At 44.4% G+C, this 23,221-nt stretch overlaps 2 protein-coding genes across 5 annotated transcripts in view; one reads left to right on the forward strand and one right to left on the reverse strand.

Annotated features, from left to right (window-relative positions):
* The window catches only part of Fez2 (fasciculation and elongation protein zeta 2), a 42,621-nt gene extending 41,273 nt beyond the window's left edge, over positions 1–1,348 (forward strand). For both annotated transcript variants that reach the window (XM_036171163.1, XM_036171164.1), the window contains one exon: positions 501–1,348. In XM_036171163.1, the coding sequence (XP_036027056.1) occupies positions 501–517 (17 nt within the window). In that variant the 3' untranslated portion in view covers positions 518–1,348. The remainder of the gene's footprint in view (positions 1–500) is intronic.
* A 2,541-nt stretch (positions 1,349–3,889) lies between these two features.
* Crim1 (cysteine rich transmembrane BMP regulator 1) overlaps positions 3,890–23,221 on the reverse strand; it is a 176,925-nt gene continuing 157,593 nt past the window's right edge. For all 3 annotated transcript variants that reach the window (XM_036171027.1, XM_036171026.1, XM_036171025.1), the window contains 4 exons: positions 11,624–11,818; positions 9,695–9,817; positions 6,943–7,133; positions 3,890–5,230 (listed from right to left, as the gene is read on the reverse strand). In XM_036171027.1, coding sequence (XP_036026920.1) covers positions 5,054–5,230; positions 6,943–7,133; positions 9,695–9,817; positions 11,624–11,818 — 686 coding nt within the window. In that variant the 3' untranslated portion in view covers positions 3,890–5,053. The remainder of the gene's footprint in view (positions 5,231–6,942; positions 7,134–9,694; positions 9,818–11,623; positions 11,819–23,221) is intronic.

Raw genomic sequence — 23,221 nt, forward strand, 5'->3', positions numbered from 1 at the left:
GATGCCTACGGCCTGGCTGTGTAAATGTAGCTCCTTAGATTTAATGCAGAGGTGAGAAAGCAAAGGTCAAGTGACCCCATCTGGCCTAAGAAGGAGTCGGTCTGCTGGGAGAATGCAGCTTCTCACACTGATACCCTCACAGCCACTGTTGACTTAAGTTAGAGTACCCAAGACCTGGGCCACAGTATAGCTGCCCCTGTTCAGCCCTTCTTTGATGTCTCCCAAGGCCTGTGCTGTTACAGGACTTGGGGCTGGAGTGACGGGCTTACATCTCATATGGTACCCCAAGAGACATGGCCTTTAGGTGTCTCATTTCTGGAAAATTCTAATGTGTCTTAGAGAACTTCTCATCGTTGGTGGTAGCCTTTTGAAGTCCTTTTAAAATGCTATTACAGGCCATTGCATTAGTATTTATACACAGTGGCACTTGTCATGTACATGTGTTTAGTTCAGATGTATGCATAAGACACATTTCAACCTGTTTCCTTTCTTTGTTGTAGTTCTGTGTCCTACATAGAGCAGCATCACCTGGATGCTTCCCCTCCTCTGGATCCCAGGCTTGATCTCCTGTGGTGTCACTCTGGAAGGTGGCTATCATGAGTCCCTGCTTTTGGAGACCCAGCACACTTGAACTTGCAATGCAGTGTTAATAGATCACGACTTCACTAATCTGTCATACTCTAGCACCGAGAGGGCTACGGCACTCTTGAATTCTGGAGACAGGTTTCGGAAAACCTAACCATTGTGGACTCGTTTCGGACTTAGCAGATCGAGGCGAGGGATAGGAACTGAGCATGCTGCTGCGTTTTTTCATCGACAGTGAGTGTGGCTGTTGGTTTTTGACTTCCTCCATCTGAACTGCACTGAAGAGCTAGGTTCAAGCACTGGGAGATCCAACCAGAGCTGTTCTCCAGGGACGGGGAGAATCAGTGTTGTTGAGAGCATCTTGAGAATGTCACCTGCCAGTATTGCCCAGAGACTGAGACGGGTGTGGGCTGTTGTGGAGCAGAACGCCACACCTGCACTACCTTGACCTAACCGTGGATGCCGGACACTGTTGGGGACTCATTTTCTAACTTTGGCCTGTTTCACCATTGACATGCGAGCCCTTCGGGTTCATGATGAACGTGGGTGTTCTGTGTCTGTGAAGAAGTGTGTTTTGAAAAAGGTCCAGGCCCTTGAAGGTGCTTAAGGAGCTACAATGGTACTGTCTGTTCCCATGGTTGTGTTCAGTTTTATTTACCACCTGTGTGCTTTTCTAGAAAAAGCTGCTCACGGCTACAGCACTAATCATGAACACTTTTGCCGCTTTCAGTCAATGAGATTTAATAAAATAATCCATACTTAAGAGTCTCGAGTCTTTGTTTTTGCCCTCACAGTGCTGATGCTTGGACTGCATGTAGAATTTACCACTAAAGCATGTGCACTGGGGCGGTTCTGATGAGCCTCGATGGCGAAGTGGGACAGGGACCTTTCAAGATCATACCACACCGCTGTACAGTGACAGCCATCCTCCTATTTTGCTGGGTAGTAAGAATCTAAAGCATCATGGCAGCTCCCTCCCCACGGGAAAATGAGTGGACTGGGACCGCCTTAGCGTCTTGTGGATACAGGGCATCTGCGCCCCTACTCTGGTCAGTGGAATCCTGTTGAGTGCTGTAATTGTAGCTGTCTGACGTCTGATGGCACTTGGCACTTTCCTGACAGTGGACCTCAGTGTCTGGCTTGGATAGTGAAGGTGCGGGACTGTTTACCACATCCCATAGAATTGCTGAAGACACAATTATTAGTCATTTTTTTTTAAAGAAGCTGATTAGAACAGAAATTTGTAAGATGCCTTAGACTAAAGAAACTAGAGTTATAAAGATGAGTTTCGTAGCCCTTGACCTGCCTATGACTTATTCTGGGTTGTGCTTAAAATTCCACCTGCTTTCCTATACCAAGACAATTTTCTTTCAAAGGGTTCCCCCCAGTTTTGTTTTATAAACACTTTGTTCTTCAGTAGTAAACTGCATAGAATGCCCCTCCAAACAAAAACCAAGCCTGTGGTGACTTAGTTTTGTTGGGTTAAGCGCCCAAATCTTAAATCCAAAAATGTTTTAACCAACATGATACCTACCCCAAGTGTCTTGTGCAAAATTCCACAGCTGGCCTCATGGGGCAGGTTAATCAAAGTGTTACTTAAATCACCCAGATACTCTGTCTAAAAGGTATGTATGTGAAACAGAAATACTTTTCATATTTAGGTCCCATCCCCAAAGTATCTCACTGTGTACAGAGATATTATAAAAACCTAAGGCGGTCTGGTGTTTGCAGTACTTTGGAACAGGGATATTCAGTTTGTTCTAATGATGAGTACCTTTCCCCCTTTGTGACTGATAGCAGGCAGGCCCACCGGCTAGCTTGTCTTGGCAAGAACAGCATCCTGTGCAGTGTATCTAAGGACAACTTTCTGTAGGAGTTCCTGGGGAACGGCCACCTGCTGCAGGACACCCATGCTTCTTCCTGCTGTTGCTGGGGTGTGCTGACCAGGCCACCCTGAGAGACCCTTGGCTTTTCACCCCAGGTCAGAAGTCCTTGTGAACTGTGTGGTTTTGATGGAGTGTGTATTTGCTGCCGAGAAGCAGCCTGTAAACCGTCCCATCTCAGCTTCGCTTGATGAAGACAAAACCCAACACTCCAGAAGTCTGGTGCACTCCAAGTGCTCTATGCCCGGTTTATTCTTCAGGAAATTATATTTGTTTTTCTTTAACAAGAGCACAACAGGAACCAAAGTAAAAGAGTAATAGATACAGCACTCAGGATAAATCATATCTTTAAAATAAAAACAATTTACACCTTGTCCTATATCCTGTTAGTATTTTCATATGGCCATGATTGAAAAAACAAAAAGCAAGCATTTACAACTTTTTTTGATAAAGTTTTTTTTTTCTTATGCCAGGAATGGATAAATTGTCAACAAAATTTTATACTAATCAGGCTGATGTAAATCTATTTCAGTAACATCGTATCATAACATAACAAACTTATTTTGGAAATAGATAAAAATATTGCCCCTTGATAATAAATCTTTTTTTTCCTTTGATGCAAACAGAACACCTTTTTCTTTTTGATATTCTAAGACAAAAAAAATGGTTAATCTTCAGATTAATAAATTAGGTCATTATAATAATAAATTAATTTTTTTTTTTTTTTAAGTTCAGCAACCTCTGTCCAAGTATTTACAACAATACTTGAAAGTTCCTTTACAAAACAGAACACGTTTTCTTTTTCACATTAAGCATACTGGGTATCCGTGTCTTTCACAACAAGCATTTTGAAAAGGCAAATCGATGCACAAGTGGGTCATTAGTGGGAAGTGTGCTGAGAGGTGTTTGGGAACTTAGCACTATAGAATACAGTCAGCTCTGTCCGAGGCAAACTACAACAAACTTCCAGCTCATTGTGGACAATGTTCCAGTAGTTGTTTCAAACAGTTGTTTGAAAAAAAAAAAAAATATATATATATATATCCAGGAGCTGATTAGTGATGCAGATACAACACTGCCATCGGTGTCTCTGGCCAGTGAGCAAATTGAAAACAGTAAAAGCAAATCCAAACAAGGAAGAAGATTTTAATAAAGGAATATCCTTTCCATAGCAGGTGGGATGCTGGTTGCTCAAAGTGCACACACACCCACACACGTGCACGCACACACACACCCACACATGCATGCACGCACACACCCACGCTCACATCTCTTCTTTCCAATTAAACTGCAGATAAATGAGATTGTGTTATTCAAAAAACCCTAAGTGGTCAGAAGCATTGCTATGGAATGCCTGTTTATCTGCCTTTGTTCTGGTTAAAAATCTCATAAAAATACATTCAACAGGAAAACACAAGTTGTATGTGTATAAATATATATGTATATATATTATATACACATGCACACAAATACTCTTGTTTTTGAAGCATAAGATAGTTACATAAATATTCCTATAATTGCTAAAGTTTAAAGAGGCATCATTATCATTTTTTTGAGCTTCAACAAAGGTGCTTGAATAATATACAATTAAAATGAAGTAGTTTCTATTTTGTAGAATCAGTATATAATAAAAAAAAAATCCCAAACAGTCTTTAAAAAAAAAAAAAGTTTCTTCTTTACGCTAGAGCCTCAACAAAACTATGAACAACCAAACGGCAGAATAGAAGAAAGCAACGGGCAGGGAAGTATAGCCCCTGGAGATGCCTGGTGTCCTCACCCTCGCCCTCCTTCCTGCCACGTGGGAAGTAAAGTTCCAGTGCTCAAGTTAAGAGGTGACCTCGTCCTTACCCATCTGCTGTCTCTACTAGGAACTGGCTGATTGGCATGGAAAACAAAACAAAACAAAACAAAAGAACAAAAACAGAAGCAGCAAAAAGAGTTAACTGTATATATCCTTAATAACCCGCTTTTGAGAAATGTGGCTATCCATTTCCCTGGCTTTCTCACCGCCTCCTGCAGTTGTGACCGTAAGAAGAGAAACTTGGGCTATAGACTGGGGTAGGGCTATCGAGAGTTCGGATGCTCTTGTCTTGGTGGTACAGCAGCCGGGTTGCAAGGCTTTTTGTGTTCCTGCTCATTCAGGCCCAAGCACAGTCTTCAGAGCAATGGGAAAAAAAAAATTCCTCTGGGCCATGAGTTGCTTTTTTATTTTCCTGGCTTTCTCCCCAAGCCAAGCTGACCTTTTTTTTCCCCTTCCCAACACTACCCTCCCGACCCATTTCCCCCACCAAACTCTCTGTCCCACCCCCAGATGTCTCTACAGCTATCTTACAAGCAAATATACTTTAGCAAGTTTTAAAACTTTGGTTCTATGAAAACGTGTGGTCAGTTATCTTGAGGCCAAGTGGGAATGCTTGTTCTGCACAATGCTGTAGACAGAGCCCATCCCAGTTAGGTCCTTAGTGCCGGACCCCAAGTCACAATCTGATACAATCCACTAAGCAAGTGCACAAATTCTAGTTTAAAGAGCAGATTTTTTGTCGTTTTCTTTCTTTCAGAAACCTCATCCATGCTGCCGCCCACGTTCACACCGTTTGGTAGAAATTGTCTGCCTGTAGATGGTTCTGTTTTTGCATGCTGTAGAAGCCACTGAACCGCGCATCGGGCTCGGCAATTCTTAGCATTGTCTGGGAACCGTCAGCTTGGACTCGAGTGCCTTTCTTGCAGCTCACAGACACCAGCTGATTATTCAAGGAAGATGGCTGTTCAGTGAGAGAGCAGAAAAAGAAAGAACACACAAAGACTGTTTACTTTTTCTGTTTGTTGTTTTTTCCAAGGTTTCTTTTTCTGTGTAGCTTTGGAGCCTGTCCTGGAACTCGATTTGTAGCCTGTCTCTGTCCCCCAAGTGCTAGGATCAAAGGTGTGTGCCACCACCACCTGCTCTTAGCTTATTTCTATATTCCAAATGGACAGAAACTCAGGACCTAATTCAGGGGAGACAATAGTTTCCCCACATGATGATGGCCAGAGTGTCCATGGGGCATGATGTCTTACTATAACTGCACCTACACGTTCATTGGTGAAGTGACCTAGTAACTCTTTTCAAATCCTTGGCTGCAGCTTGCAGTTAAGAGAGATGGAAATTGGTAGAAATTACCAGGCAGGCAGATTTCAAAGCAAAATAATGATTTCTAGTGACTTTGAAGATGCATGATGATGGCCTCACAGGTTGGGGCCACTTTTGTCTGTTTCCTGTCATTTCATTTCACTTTTTTTTTTTTTTAATTAAGACTTTTTAAATTCATCTTACATTCCAATCACAAATTCCACCTCTTCCCTCCTCCCTCCAGCCCAACCCCCCATGCCTTCCTACAAGAAGGTAAGGCCTCCCATGGGGGGGGGGGGGTCAGCAGAGCCTAGTACATTCAGTAGAGGTAGTTCCAAGCCCCTTCCCCCCTTTAACAGAGTTTTTCCCTAGCCATGGATTCTGCCTCACATTGTTCAGTATCATGTTATGACCCAGCCATGTATCTAGCATAAAGGCTGTTCCAGTGCATTATTGACACACACACACACACACACACACACACACACACACACACACACACACACACACAGAGAGAGAGAGAGAGGGGGGGGGATAGATAGATAGGTAGGTAGGTAGATAGATAGATAGATAGATAGATAGATACATAGATACTGGGACCTCCAGACAGTTATATGTTTTATATGCCAGGGGAACCCTAATAGACTAGGAAGGGGAAGTTGGATGAACTATCCAGGTTGTCTAAATGAATGCAGAGGGAGGGTTAGAGCTGTAAGTCACTGGTTATTTCCTTACTACATGTTTTTCTTCCTTCCAAACCAAGCATGACTAGGAGGTCCTTAGATTAGAACAAAAGCGTATTTCTTGTCCCTTGGTGAGCAAGTCTGCCTCTGGACCTGGCGTTCTCTCAGTTGCCCTGTCTTGCCTGCCCCTCTCTGCACGCCTGTGATAAGTCCGCCTGACTTCTTTGCACCCTCAGTAGCGTCTTGCCCTCTGCCTGTGATCTCCCTTCTTTCTTGATTTCTTTTCTCTCCCCATTCAAAAACCACAAAAGGGGGTAAAAAAAAAAAAAAAAAAAAAAAGACCGAGAAACACCAGATGCCCAAGTTTTGGCTTCAAATATGAGGATTTCGGATTCACTCCAGCAGGTTATCAGCTCATTTAAACACGTTAAAAAGTACATCCGAGGAGCTGGGTCCATGAGAAGTCAGGACTCATTACCCAGTGATGACTGGTAATGTACCCAGTGTTCAATCCAGCCCTGGGCAAGGATTACATGCTTGCTTGCTACTGCTTGATTGATAAATACTTGACATTAAGATCAGCAAAATAAAAATGGCATTGCCTAATAAAAGTGTTAAGAAAGTTGAGGGAAACAGGAGTGTAGGCATTCTTGGCTTCGTTACTCAAGAGACACTCAAATGGTACCTTAGTTGGTGTCCGGTACCAGCACAGCAGCGGTACCCACTGTTTCTTCTGGTTGATGAGCAGGAATGCTATTATGATGGAGAGGCATATTATTATGGGAACCACAACCGAGACAACGGAGTCCAGGGATGAGTCTTCACTTGGATGCAGCCTGTTATTATCTCTGTAATCTACCTGGAGGTGACCCATATCTAGGAGAGAAGAGACAAACACTTAGTATCTCCACCAGAATTTTAGAGGATTATTTTGATTACACTTCGACTACAGATCAGCAGCATTGGTTTCATTACTTCCCAGTACTCTGGGCTACAGACATAATTAAAATCTAATGTGGAGCCAAAGAGCTCTTAGAGGGTAAATAGGATTAAGGGAAAACTTGCAACAAAAATTTTTTAAAAATTTTTTTAAAAAAAAGAGGGTAAGAATGTTACTGACTGGGCAAGAATATTTCCTGTAGCTAATTGGGAAAATATAAAACACTGAGTAGATTTTTAACAGCGATTAAAATTAGACTAAAAGTTAAAAACATTTGTTTCTAATATTAAAATATTTTGCTTACAATGAATAAGATTTCAAATGGGCTGAGATTTTAGTAGGGAAACAGCGTTGTTCTCTACTTACTGATGAAGGAAAAGACCAGAACCAAGTATATTCTACAGGCAGATGCTAGCTTTCATTAGATCAAACATGAGACCATTGATTTGATTTTCTAATCTGCTGTGTTCTAAGCAAAGAGGCTTAGTTTTAATAAATTTGTTAAAAGAAAAAAAAACCAACAACAAAAAACAAACCAACACCTTATTTCTTGCCCCGATGAACCACACTGGAAGTACAGGGAGAACAACAGTTCTTAAGAAAGAGTATCGTTCTGTTCTTTGAAAATGTTCTGTGGGCTGGCGAGATGGTTCAGTGGGTGGCGCGCTGACAAGCCTAATGACCTAAGTTCGATGCCCGGAATCCACATAAATGTGTAAGGAGAGAACTGACCTCACAGATCTCCTCCGACCTCCACATGCAAACACCAGACACAAACATAAAACAATACATAAAAAAAAAAAAAAAACAACTCTAAAAACAAAGGTGCTGTATGAGGGTGTAACTCAGTAGTAAGTGCTTGCCTACCATGCTCCAGCACCAAACACCAAAACAAAACCACAAGCCAGCTGGAGAGCTGTGGACAAGGCACTGGTTTCTGAACTTTCAATGTTATTTTATTCCAAGTCAACCATTCTAGTCAGGTCGTCCGTGTGTATCAAGGGCCAGTGAGTGAAAGATACAGGATAAAGTCCAGAGGAATTGCTCATAGGCGGTTCTGCAAAATTAGCTTCCCCAAAGCACAGCTCTGGGGTGTTAAGGCTATGGCTGCCGAGCTGCTGGGTACACTCGGGAGAGGGAGGAAGGAATGGGAGAGGATTCTGCTCACGCCAGCCAGTACAGTGGGTAATCCTCTACAGGGAGACAAGAAGAAAAGCAGAAAGGAACAATGCCTTCGACAAAAGTGTCATTTTATTGATGGATTAAGTTTTAAATACAAAATGAATAAATGCAGGACTGATGTCTTCCCACATTCCAAATGATACCAGGAGTAGTTTCAGGCCTATGCATCCTATGTGAAGATTAAAAAAATAAATAAGGAAAATCCTGGTGAAGAACTGAGGGTCTTTACAAACTTTAGCCTTCCCATTCTGTGAGGATGCTAAAAATCACACCAGGAAAGTTAACTTTGACATTCCATGAACTCCAAGAAAACACCAGAAATAAAAATCATCAACACCACTCACACCTTTTGGATCAAAACAAAAGGAATTACCAAGAAGCCTGCATTTTCCTGCTCTGGGACTTTTAATAGATGCTATGGCAATGCACAGGTCCCCAGCAGACTATACCTGACTCATTGGCAGACTATACCTCCCACAAGAGCACATATGCTGACTGAGTGTCTGAACATACAATGCTAAATGTACATCCAGTCAGAGCAAGCTCACAAAGGAGCCAGAACCCTGGGTACAGGGGTTTGGCTCTCTGGTCACAAACGTTGCTCCAAAGATAACGTTTATAATGTCTAAAGTAACACATCATTAATCTCTCGAGCAACACACGTTGCTTTTTCCAAAAGAAATAGAAAAGTTGCACAATGGTCTTGAAAGCATGCTTGGAGTCAACAGGAGGCAGTATCAAACCAGGGCTTAGCATAAATTTAAGCTTATCTCCTTTTAAAGAGAAGAGGTGATGGGAATTCATCCCTGCTTTGCCTCTTAGCTAATGAGAAAAACAAATTCACTGTTGATTATACACAACTGAAAAGCAGAAGGAAGGAATGAAATAAATTTGTAGAAATGAATTCTATAACCAACTTTAAACCTCCATGGGGTGGAAACCTGGCAGAGAGATGCTGCATGCTGAGTGCAGGTCCCCAGGGGTCAGCGAGGCACATTATTCCTCTGCTGCGCTCATTCCCGTACATTTCACGTCAGGCTCTTCTGACTAGGAACATGTTCTTTTTCCTCATCGCTAAGCATTGGAGCAATGTCGGACTAGGAAGGAGGCACTTATCCAATCTGTAGACAAGTCTGACTAGTGTTGAGGTGTTTAATACATCTCAGTCAAGGTCTTCCAAAAGATAGTCAATGAACTTTCATGAGACATTTCAAAAGAAAGTGGGTTTTTTGTTGCTGTTTTGTTTTTAAATTAGAAATAAACATAGCAGATCACAAAGAAAACAGGACAGATCTCAAGTGACTTCAGTATTTACCTCTAGGGAGATGGATGATGTCATTTTCACTTGGGGTGGGCCACATGGGAGCTTCCAGGTCAATCTCGCCACGATGATTTTTCTTCTCAATGGGTACGTTGGTTGGCTCTGGCACATACATTTCTAAAAGAAGGAAGCATTTTACAGGAGAGATGATGGGCAAGCTGCCTATGGTTGGTGTTAATACCCTTAATCCAAACAGAGCCTTCAAGTCAACGCCCTATGTCCCAGGAGGTGGCTGACTCATTTCCCCCATTTGCACAGGTGATGCCAGCCAGTAGCTAGGTTTGTGGTGGCGGAAGCGTTTCTCAGACTCTACTCCACCAGCTTTTTCTCATGTCAAATGTTGGCTTTATAGTTGGGTGTGTCACAGGGACACTGGCCTCTGTCTCTCCATGATTTGGTTCTTTGTGTATACCACCCCAATCATGGGATCAAAACTGAACCACCCCATTTCTTCAAAGGTCAAATTACCACTCTCCGTTGGACAATCAAGGCCCTAAAGAAAATCTTAGTCCCCATTTATCTTTCCCATCTGCTTCTAGAATTCATCACCCTAAGGACACTAGCCACTCCACCTTTAAAGTCTTGCTCAAACCCTTTCTCTGTGATGCACCCCAAAGCCACAATGCTCTACGGTGAAACCTTGCTTAGAAGCTTTGCTTTCGAGGCCTGTGCCAAGCGCTGTACAGCCGCTGCCTCCAATGCCTGCTCTGTTCCCTGAAACACTGAAATTGCTCTTGTGTTGGTTACAACAGACTTTTGCTTTTGGCCCAGCTCTAGTGGGTCAGCTGAGGAGGGGCTGGGAAAGCACACAGGAATGCTAGGGAAGACCCTGAAACCAAGTGCAGCAAATTTTTCGGGTAGGTAGGCCCAAAGTGTCACCATTTGCCAAGCATGATGAGAACCAAGAAGGACTTGTGCATTTATCATTGTTGTTATTATTTTTTTTAAAGGTCGATGGACATTTTCAGAAACGCTCAGATAGGTTTATCTGCATGAGATCCGACAAAAGACCAACGAAGTTCCCTTAAGCATTGGCGAGCGGTGCCATTTTTAAAGTTTTATAGTCTGGCTAGCTGTACTTCCAACCTGACGTGGGTCCTGAACAGAAAGATCCATTAACATAACGCTGGAAGGAAACAGGAGCATCAAGGTGAGGATGGCAAGGTTCCTGTCTCACTCAGGGCCTCACCTGGATGTGAGAGGGAGCCCATGTGTGGTCCCGACTGCCTGGGGAGTCTCTGGTGTGCATGAGATGGGACTGGGAACACTGCCCAGAGGCTGTCCCGGTGAAGGCTAAGGCTCTGCACTTCTGGGATTAGGGCAGGGGATAAAGGAGCCGTTTTGGCAGGAGGCGCAGGGATAGAAAACTAGAAGACCAGGGGGGAGGGATCCGGGCAGCTGTGGGGACTCAGGTTTGAAACTGAGAGGTCGAATAAAGCAGTTGATGTGAGGGAGAAGGATGAGAGGAGACACGTTGGGGGTGTGCTCAGTAGTTGTGTTACACGTGGGAAGAGAAGGCTTCAGCTAAAGGGCTGGGAAAAGACCGATAAAGATGGTGGTGGGATACGGGCCAATACTGCAGAACTGGAAACCCGATGATCCAGATCTACCTTCTTGAACTGCAAATCTTCCATTTTTGTTCTGATAAGACATTCGTGTAGCGCGCCCTTAGGCCTTTGTCCCTAGGCTGGCCCAACACAGCACTAAAACTGTGGTACTCTGGCAGAGTAGGTGCCTTGAATGGGTTGGCTTACCCCCCTGTGGCTGCACCCCACTTTAAGCATCGAGTATGCAAATTAGAAGAGGTACAGCCTTCACCAGCATGGTCACAGTTCTGCAAATTGCCCTGAGGTCTTCGTGTAGGAGCGTTTCAACTGGGCCAAGCCACTCCCTGGGTCGAAAAGAGGACAATGGCTTAAATACCTGGACACATCGGGCAGCAACTTCCTTCCACCTTGATGGGCTCGGTGCAGGGCAGAGGGGGGCAGCTGACAGTGGAGCAGAGGGTCTGGCCTTGCAGGCAGTAGCAGTGTGTACAACTATCAATGTCCCATCGTTCCTCATCGGCATAGGTCTTCCCGCTGAAGTGACACACCACCTTCTTTGGAATTGTGTCTTCTAGTGAGAAAGAAGAAAACACGGTGGGCTTGGCTGAGTGACCGCACAGCGTCTTCTAGTGGGAAACTAAAGGGAAGAGCTTGACACACTGGCAGGATGCTTGATGATGTCCAGAATCTGGCGAACCATTTGTTTCTCCAGTCCCAACCCTGTTGTCTGTCATTCTCATGGCCCTTTCTTGTGGCCAGCAACTGACCAAGGACCACAAAGGCTAACGGAGACTACCAACCGTAAGACCCTCCCAGGAATGCTGCTCATTGGGCAGGTGTCCTTAGGCTGTTATCCACAATGTGATGCAGCGAGGGACGAGGGGTCCATCTGGGCCCAATTACAGAGTGGGACTTTCCCAATCCCCATTGCCAACAATAGTGCACGCCATGCTGGGGTGAGAACAGCGGCATGCTATGACCCACAGCAGCTTAGAGAATTGTTCCCTTCACCTTTCAGGGGGGTACTGCATGACTTCTCACCCACCAAGGACATTTCCACCTCCAACACAAATTTACTTCATTTAACCCATTCTCTCAACACCAGCAAACCATGGTCCTCGAGAACAAAATATGTTTAAAAACTATCTTGTTTTCGAAATTTACATCATCTCCTGCCATCCCCATGTCCTCCTTATGACATCCTTCCCCTTGCAAGCTCCCTTCTCTTAACTTATTCATGGGATCCCACTTAACAGCTAGTTTGTTTTCCCTCTGGAGCTTAAGACGGCTGGCCCCGCGAGTAAGCCAGATCAACAGTTCAACAGCAAGGCAGAGATGGGCTGATCAATGACTGGCTGGATGACACCTTAAAATGTGGGGTCATTTTGGGCTTGGATTCTAAAGATTGCACCATGCACCACTGGGGGCCAGGAATGGCAAAGGTCCTTGGGAAAGCTGGGGTGCTCAGGGCTTAGTGTTCCTCCTGAGAGGGAGGCCCTGAGAGGCTCTCGGAGGCTAAAATGTTCACTGGGCAGACACAAAGGACAGAACCCAGAACATCTAAGCAGTGGAATAAAACCTGCACCAACAGGCATATCGCCATCTCTCAACATTTCTCTACTGTTTCATTACTACCGCCCAAAGCTCAATAAGGGGCATTTTTGTAGTAATGAGAAATCCATTTTACTAAAATGGTATTTGGCTATCAGTCCATGTTCTACACTAAGTGTTTTGGTGAATCATCTATTAAGTTAGCAACTCGCTCTCAAGCCAAATTGTGGTACAAGTGTTTGCTAACATGGAATCTATCAAGAAGGCAACTTCAATGAAGATATCCAAGACGTGCATGGGAAAATGGGCGGGGCAAAGCTACATAGGGTGCTCAATTTAGGAAGCATTCTGACCCGTCACCATCGCTTGGAAAGATAGATTTGGCCATGGAATCTAGAGTCTGTTTTGCGGTGACCTTGGAAGGAAGGAAGCGATCCTTTGCAAAACAATACTACTGCCTATGTGTTACATAAACTGGAAAATCGTGGCGCTGATGGAGCAGCATTACAGAGCAGCACTGTAGCCACCGTAGTACTGAGGAGGAAGACTGGGAAAGAGAAGGGCTCAACTCCCCCTCCCCCAGCCTGGCTGTCGCCTCGCTGCATCTTATGTGGGTGGCACCTCTGCTGGTGTTGTTATAGAGGAAGGGAATGAGGTACCATGACAGAAGGGCTTTTGTGCAAAGGGGTTCAACTGAAGGCCAAACACTGAGCTCTGTGTTCTTAGGGTCTCAGCACAGAAACTCACCACGTCTTAAGGTATTTAATACATCAGTGCCACTAATGCTTACAAAGCGGTTATTAGCTTCCAAAATGAGGCTGAGACGTTAAAGATGGTAATCATGTGTTCAGCATCGGGAGGGCATCCACGCATTTAACGAACACTCATCACAGAGCTAATGTCGGCAGGACCTTGGACCCAGAAGCCTGCCCAGGGTGGTGGAGGCAGCCCCCACCCTCATCAAAGCCCGATGCAGTTACCACCACTGATATGAAATAAATACAGGTGGGCAGTACAGAGGGCAGAATAAAAACGCCTCTATGAAAGTGAGATTTCTTCCAGGACTGCACGCTCGGGCTTTCCCTTAAGCAATGAAGAGAATGTGGCAGAGAGAAGGCACCCCAGAAAAGGGTAGTGCACCCAAAGGCATGGTCTATTAGGATAGGGAGGAGGACCAGGGTGTCCGATGTGTGTGTGTGTGTGGTGTGTGTGTGTGTGTGTGTGTGTGTGTGTTTGTGTGCGCCACGCGCGCGTCATTGGAGATGAGTTCTGAAATGGACAGCAGAGGGATTTTGAATCATCTGAGACCTTTAGACCCTCCCTATAGAGTGGGGAAAGTCCTTCTTAGTTTACTTCAGGAGGAAACTGAAATGCACCTACATGGAAGTCCTAATAGGGTAAGACAGACCAGGGGGTGTGTCCTAGAGGATGTGATACCGGCTTGGGTTTGGCAGAGATAGTGAAGATGGAAAGATGAGGCTTGAGGGGTTTCTGTGAAATAACTGTCGGGGTACAGATGAGGGGGCAGAGTATGAGGACTCATCCTCCTGCCTTAAGAAGTAAATAGTTAGTGGACTTGCAAGAGGTCAGTCAGGTCAGGCAGGCCTTTCCAAATAGTCCCTGATATTCCTGTGGATCTTCCAGACTCACAGATAGCATGGACCTGCAAACACTTGGCTTCTTTGGGTGACCATGTCCATGAAACTGTCACCAAGCTAGAACGGGCTTCAATGTCACTCAGGGTAAAAGGTGGGGACTTGAGCAAGTCACTGACAGCTTTAGTAAGACAGCTGGTGTAGAGTGATGGCAGAGCCAATGTGAAACACCCTTCACCTGTCATTAAAATGCTATAGTCTATCCTTTGATCCAGTGACTCTACTGCTAATAATCTAGGCTATGGAGAAAGTAAAGGCCTACATCAGTGGTTCTTAACCTGTGTGTGTGTGGGGGGGGGGTCACATACCAGATATCTTGCATATCAGATATTTACATTACAGGCCTAACTAGAAAAAAAATACAGTTACAAAGTAGCAAGGAAAATCATTTTATGGTTGGGACTCACCACAACATGAGGAACTGTATTAAAGGATTGCAGCATTAGGAAGGCTGAGAGCCACTGGTCTAAAGGAAGTTGCTTATGAAGACATTCATTACAATGTTAATTAAAGCAGCAAAAAAAAAAAAAAAAAATCGGGGGAGGGGAATCATGTCTAACATAAGAAATATTAAAAAGACTCATGATAAAATCATGCTAATATGACATGGGACTGCTGTGAAAATGTATTACGTGTTGTAAGTGCAACCAGGTTAGCATAAGTATAATTATAGCTGCCTAGAAAGATGGAAAGTTAATGGTGATTGCTACATTTGGGGGGGTGGTGTCTTTTTCTTTTCCTTTTCTTCTGACTAGGGAAATTCATTACTATTGGCTAACACGTCAAACATATATGAAATAGAAATCTCAACACTCTGGCCCCTCTTATACAGTACCCACGTCAGCCACACATAAGAGAATATGGAGGGGGAGATGCTCAGACCGAAATGTGGTGTTTTCTGAAGGGTGGTTACCCACTGAGAATAACGTCAACATAGTAAGAAAAGCATGGGCAGTGCCAGGGTGTTGAATGGCAGACACATGACACAGTGCCTAGGACAATACTCATTCAGCAGCTGGCTGGGACCACAATCGAGTCTAGAAGACTAGTTATGAAATGTTGTAAGAGAAGGAACACATACCTGACTACCTGGAAGGCCATGGGCTCAGTCAAGGACGTTGGGCCACACAGTAGGTGAAATTAAGAAGTCTCACGGGGCTTGGGGATTTAGCTCAGTGGTAGAGCGCTTGCCTAGCAAGCGCAAGGCCCTGGGTTCGATCCTCAGCTCCAAAAAATAAAAAATAAAGTCTCACTTAGGGCCGGGCAGTGGTGGCACTTGTCTTTAATCCCAGTCAGCACTTGGGAGGCACAGCCAAGTGGATCTCTGTGAGTTCGAGGCCATCCTGATCTACAGAGTGAGATCCAGGATGGGCACCAAAAAACTACATAGAGAAACCCTGTCTCGAAAAACCAAAAAAGTCTCACTTAGTTACCCAAATACTTTTCTACATTCCATGAGGACTAAAAATTCAAAGTAGTAAAATAGCCATGAACACAGTGGAACCCATCATGCTAGCAACTCACAGAGAGACCCGGGTTCAGTTTCCCAGAGACAGAGTCAGAGTTTCTGACCATCTAAGTAAGTGGCGTGTGCCTCTACAGAATTATTTCCCCACACGAGTGGGCTGACTACTACGGGACCTGGATACCTGGCCTTTTCACCGTTTATCATCACTCAAGCTCTGCTCATCACTGAGGACCTCAGAAGCATGACACTTTCAGCTTCTGTTCATCGGCACACGACTTAAGTCAGATTTGAGATCAGATGTGAAAAACTGGGCGTGAAGATGTTCCGAGCACCGTGGTTGCCAGCTGGAAGCAACACCTCTTAGGTTGGCTCCGGTGTGCACCAGGCTCTTCAGGAACTCTTTGAGGTCATGCAATACACTCCGAGCCCAGCAAACGTTAACCTAGTGCCTGACTTGAGGTGGGTCAGAGTTAGTACACTATCTGGTGTGCAGAGGCCCCAAGGGCACCACCAGTCACCAATTCACAGGGAGCCCCCATGCCAGAGAGATCGAGTCCTGTTCTCGCTTGCAAAGTCCATCTGACCCAAAACATCAAAACATTTCATAGCCAACTAATGTTGTTTCTCTAATAGGGTATAAACCCAAGCCACGCTGTGCTAATGAACCTTCATGCGAAGCAAACAGGAATGACACTTACTTTTGAGCCAACTGGAACTAGCTTTACCAGGGCACTTGCCATCCAGCCCAGAAAATCCTAAGATAGATTTTGGTTCATGAGTTTTCACAGAAACACTTTGGCTTTTTACTACGTTTCTCTTGAAAAGGCTAGTGACTTCGGTAGAGGTCTGACAGTTATAGAGCACATGGTGGGAGCTGGATGGACCATGCCTTTAAGAAACCTTTGGAATGGGAAGATGGGGCAGTCTATACACTTTGAAGGTCTTCATAATGAATTAATAAAGACGTTGTCACTTTCTTGTAGGAACTGCTTAGCCTAATCGAGACTACATTTATAAAAGCCACTCTAAGCACCTTGCCCGAGGAGGAATGCAGAGCTACAGACTCATTCTGTGTGGCTACTGGGTGCATATGCTATCTGAGTCTTACCACTGCACCGATCACCCAACTGCTCTGGTTTTGCTGGCAATGACATCACGTGCATCTATTACTCAATACCTCGTATTATTTATAACTTCCACTTACTTGGATGACTCCTATGTGCCAGGCATTCAGATAAATATTTCACGTGCGTCAATTCCATTTGATCTCCACAGCTCAGTGGACAGGGTCATTGTTTCTATTCCACAGAAAACTGAGGCATGCAGAATTAAAGTCACTTGTCTAAGATGTGAGGGCTGCTGGAAGGGCAAGGCAGGAACTAGAGGGGGGTTGGCTCTTCAGCCCCTGCATGCCTTCTGTCTACCAAGCATAGTGGCATGACTTGGGGGATTTTGGGGGGGTCACTTGCTGGGCAGGTAACAGAGCCACACAAACCAAAGTCATTACTATTCAGTGACTCTGGGAAACAGTCTCTTTTAACCAAGTAGCACAGCCTGGTTGAGGAGTGGAGATGGCATGGTGGTGAGGACTCTCGGGACGTTCTGGAAGTTTTCTTCCAACATCCCTCCCTCTCACAGTTATCATCTCCCTCTTCTCTCGGAGGAAAATGATGAGAAGGAAGACATTAGGTATATATAATAACTGATATATAGTAACATTGACTGTTAAAACAAATATGTTAGGAATTAAACATCCCAACAAAACAGGATCCTCTTTGAAGCAACCCTTGCAGCTAAAATTGTATTCTGAGGGACACTGCCACAGCTTCAGACAGCTTTGGGCTTTGCCATGGGCAATGGTACCTCGGGCCAACTTTGGACATATTTAGGTGAGACAGTCACTTTTGCGTGGTTATACCTTGGTGTGGTAAAATGTGGTATTTTGCTTCCTCATCCTGGCCCCCTGTCTCACCCATCAGATCCAATCTGGATTGGCTTCATACAGGTAAGGATCTGTTGTGTTGCCATTGACCACATGGTGAGCCAGGGGCACACTCTCTCTTCTCTCTGTATGCAAATTCAAGCAACAGTGTCTTGTACCACCTAGGACCACATACAAAAAAAATGCAACACCTTTTGGGAGCAGAGCTGTAGAACTCAGTGTGGTTTCCCCTCCATCTGTCCTGGATTCTGGGTTATATAAATGGGGAGAACTGGCAATTCATTCTCTCTAGGCTGAATTGAACTGTTAAAACTTGACGGGCTCACTTCTTTTCAAGATAGAACAAATGCTTTAACAAGCTGTGAAGGTTGGATGGACCTGGTTTTTATTACTCGAGCTGTTTTGGTTGCAAGATCAAGTTCACTAAGGGCTGCTGTGGCCAGCAGCTCTTTCTCCCTCTAGCCAGATTCAACAGTTTCATGGACTCACACGGACCCATAGGCCTGGCCGACTCTGACCTACTGCCGGATCTATGAGCCTCTGCAAAGGCTCCTGGTCCCCTCTTACCCATCAGTTTCTCCTGACTGCTTCCCATTTCCTCCACGGAAGGCTCCAGAATCCTAAACCTACTGTAACCTATATGACAGTACAGCTTTCAGTTTCTGCCTCGGAGATAACCTTCTCGGACAGACACTTCAGGTTCTAATTCTGTTCTAGTGGTCATGATGTGGGAGTCACTTCCTGGGAGGAAGTTAGGCAGCTTTAGAAATTGCATCAGTTCTTGCAAATCTCTTGCCACAATATGGAGTCCGGAAAAGTAATTTACTCTGGGATCCTGGTGGCCAGGAAGCTAAATGCGGCTTCTGCTTTATGTAGTCCCCTGTTGATATCAATCCAGCAGAGTCCCACTCTGGGGCATCTGTTCCTTCCATAGGTATTGAGATGCAGGCACACTGACAGTATTGCTCTTAACTCTTGCCTTCAGTAGTGAATAGGGCATATTTCCTCTGGGACATGTTTCCAGAGCCACAGGGGCTTACGTATAGTGGACATGTCAAAGGACTGCATCACAGCATTCCACTTCAGTGTGCTAAGTTTGAAATTTGAGGTGTGTGTATGTAGTTTAGCATATGTCTGTATATGCACGTGTGTGTATGTGTGCGTGCGTGCGTGCGTGCGTGCGTGTGTGTGTGTGTGTGTGTGTGTGTATGTAAAGAGGTCAGAGGCCAATGTCAAGTACCTTCATCTGTCATTCCCCAACTTATATTTTGATTACTTCTCTTATTGAATCCAGAACTCCACGATTGGCATTCTGTTTCCATTGCATCCTATCTCTTTCTTTTCACTTAAACGTCTTGAATGCTAATTCTGACAATGAGGGTGACAATCTGGGGTCACTGTGACTGGCAGCTGAGGAAGGAGTGGAGGGGATGCAGGACACTAGGAGAGCATGTCCTCTACAATCAACAGTTGCTGTCCTGGGGTCACAGTGAATACCACATGAATCATTCATGGGCTCTTCACATGATGTTAGCTTCTGAAACTGAATTTATGGGTCCCCACTTCTCACTCTGACAATGTCTAAAGGAGGTTTGTAGGTAAGGTCCTGCCTCCAACACAAGTGTTACAGAGAACATGTTATTTCTACCTGGGCAGCAGAGGTGTCCAAAGAAACCATGGGCCTCTAAAGATGAGAAAAGACTGGAGGAAGACCATCACTAAGCAGCACTATTGGGTTCTCATCAGGTCACCACAGAGAGATGTCGTGCTCTCTCTGGTGAAGCCAAAAGCTCCACTCCACATGGAGAGACAAACACCATTATATGAACACTGCGTAGATTGGCTGCAGTCTGTACTGAAGAAGCAGGGTACGCCCAAACATGGCTTCACTTCACGGACATAGTACCTTTGAGAAGCACGAGCTTCCTCCTCAGGAGGCCACTAAGGTGGACTGTGTCATATCACCAAGATACAGAGCCAGTATGTTTCAGAATTATGATCCTAACTCTGGCTCTAAAGCAAGTTCCCTAAAAGTGTGCACAAGTTTTTAATTTTAAAGAAAGACATCGGAATATTAGATTCTAGTGTCCTAACATTATGACTTGAAGCCATGTAACATTAACCCCATGGATTCTGTAGTTTAACGATGCGGATGCCAACAGTTATTATATTTGATTCTGACTGATATACATGCATATATGTATGTCTAAGATAATGTTCTGATCAGTCAGCCTGAAACACACAGAGCCTAAGTATAAGGGACGCCATGCAGCAGACAGGTGTGGTACAGAACACAGACCCTCTCTATCAGGGAGCCATCCATTCTTCTACTCATTCATTACACTACAGTTATAGCACTACAGTACACTCAAGGCAGGACAGCTTGACTCCTTATGATGATGACACTTTAAGTATTAATTCCGACTAACACAAGGCAAGTCTGAAGTATGACTGTGGGCTAAGGAGACAGAGGTATAATGAAATGATGACCTGGTGGAATAAACCATCTATCAGGAAATTCATTTCCACAGATCTCTAAAGATCCCTATTAAAGGCATTCTGAAATGACTCTAAGTCATATATAGAGTGTCTTAGCTGTGTTCATATGCAAGTTCTAAACTACATGTGTTTGTGTTTTATGTATTTAATAAACAAACAGCTCCTATCAAAAAATAACTCATGTTTCACAACAACTTCTTAAACTGAAAGATTCACTGACTCAGGGATTCCTAGCTGGAATTCTCAGTATGTGACCTAAAATATCAAGTAAAGTAACATGTTAACTACAAATAAACACTTCCTTACCAACCCATAATTAGGTAATATTCTAAGCAAGACTTCCGGCTAGGCTAGCAGAGTGGCTCTGTTCCCCTGGAACAGCCTGGTGGTGGCACACCTCAGTTTCCCGCTTTCCAAAGCTGACAGGGAACTAATGTAGGACCCCATCTGTCAGACTAAGATGTCTTTATAACCAAAGGAGTGCTCTTTCCATGGAATAGGCGACCTGGAAAAACTGAACCACAGGCCTACAAAGGGTCCACGGGAACACACATGTCCTCCTTGCCAAAGCCACGGGCAGGGATAGCTTCTTCACAAACATGGTGAGTGCAGATGGGGTGCTGGACAGTGGCTTACTCCTTTGCTCTCCCCCTGGAGAGTCATGGAGCCAAGATCTCATTCAGCCCTGAAGGACTTTTTTTCCTCTGGACAGGAACGAGAGGAGCACACAGCCTGTGGCCAGCAGCAAAGTGAGGACACTTTAGAGCAGCCTAGGCTCTCAGGGTGAAGAGCGGCATGACACAGAGGGATCTAACAGTTCCAAGGACCCACCTATGATCCATGCTGGGACACAGCAGGATCACCAGCATGCTGTTTCCGACTTGATTCACACCCATGCTATCATCTGAGCCATCTTTATAGTCAGAAAGCCTCTGAAAATACAACCAAGGCTTGTGTGTATTTATGTAGGAAGGCAGAATAAAAAAAAAATTAGAAAATCAATTAAGATGCTCCATTAAAATGATTGGGTAATTACTACTTAGTTTCGTTTGAGTAGAAGGATGAATTCCCTAATGATAGGTATTATAAGCAATTAGACAAAGCTGCTCACTTTTCAAAATTAATCACCAATCCTATTAATTATGTCTGTATTACACATCCTACTAAATTAGCACACGTAATAGGAGGCCTTCACACATCAAAGGAGAACCATTATCACCGCACATTAGCGAGCAGATAATTTAGCTGAAAGGAACACAAACACTTGTAATTAGAAGCCTACTTTTAGTAGGATCATCCACTTTTCATTACTCTTATGCTGAGAAAAATGAAAATTCAAAGGGAAATGTGAGCAAACGTCCTGGTTTTGATACGAGAAAAAGTCGGTTTCACAGCAGCGGTGAGGTTGTTAGAGCAATGGCAAACAGTCAGGAGACCTAAGGCTACAGCAAGCCCAGAGCCCCTGCTGATCTGGGCGGTACTGAGTGAGATCTATGATTCTGGGGACCAACAATCTGGGGTGAAACTGAGAACGCCCCAAACAGGACCCCAGGCAAACACTGGTTCGCACTGCTCTCTGGGAAAGCAACTGGGTGCTCTACAACATAGAAACAATGGCCTGTCTCATTGTGTTCTTTTTTTCTAGATGACTAAGGATCTGCAACTCAGGCACAGTTGTGAAGCACTTTCAGGAAGGCTAGCTTTGCCCAGGCTTGGTGCCTTTGTTGAGGGGTCAGGCAGATGGGAAGCTGGGACAAATCAGGTGGTAAGAGAAAACACCCCAAAATAAAATAGGCAAATCAGACTGGAAACCCCCAAGTTACTTCATGAAGTCAACTGTCAATGCCTGAAGAACAGAGTCACGGGAGAACGGGGGTAATTTAACAAGAGTATTTACAACTCAAGCATGGCACAGACAAAGGAGGCTTAATCAGGATTTCAAGTATACAACCACAGGTAGGGAAGAATAAGATTCACGAATGAAGCCCAAGTTGCAGCTGCCAGATGGTAAACCTCTCATGTTTCCTCAAGATGAGTCCCAGGCTCATAGAATACAAGTGAACAAACACACACATCAGTGGGTGGAGGGGAGTTGTTGTAGAGGGTGCTGGGACACAATATGCACGTCTATGAACCATAATTTAACGAAAGTGCTTATAATCTAACTTAAAACCCAAATCGCAAATTTTGGCCGAATCGGTCTTCCTTGCCTGCATTAAAGAACGCATAGTCTGAATGATCCAGGAATTGAGAGTTTGAAGGGAAAAAGCAGAAGACAGGAAATACTAAGGGCGGAAGGTTTCTTCCCACAATTTGGGGAATTGTTTCTGTGAGAAAGAGAAGGGATTTACCTTGACTACATGAAGACTAATTTATAACTAAAGTAACTGGCTTTGGGGATGAAGCAACAAAACACAACAGGAATTCTCAGTTGAACAAAACCCTCGGAGAATTTCAACACAAGAGAAATTGTTATGAGATCCCCCCCCCCCCCACGTCATCCCGGGTGGTTCATTCATTCTTCCCTTTGTCCTTGGAGTTCTGATATGTAAACGGGACACTACCCTCTGAACTCCCCTGTGAGGAGTGGAGAGTGTCCTAGTCACATCTCAGCTCTAGATGATCACCAAAGGCACTGTGCCATGTCTCGTACCAATTTCAGTCAGCTCTTTGAAAAGTCAAGGAGCTAATTTGGATGTACGTCTTGATCTATTTTTAGTTCCATTTAGGAACAATGCTTCCGGGTTTCTCTCCCCATGGGAAAAATCACCATGCCTCCCAGTTTCTGTAGCCATTTCTGATCCATAGTTACTATTACATCACAATTATACATAGTCCTCACTCAAGAGCATTCTAGTT

The sequence above is a fragment of the Onychomys torridus genome, chromosome 21 (genome assembly GCF_903995425.1).
Source record: "Onychomys torridus chromosome 21, mOncTor1.1, whole genome shotgun sequence".
Lineage (NCBI taxonomy): Eukaryota > Metazoa > Chordata > Mammalia > Rodentia > Cricetidae > Onychomys > Onychomys torridus.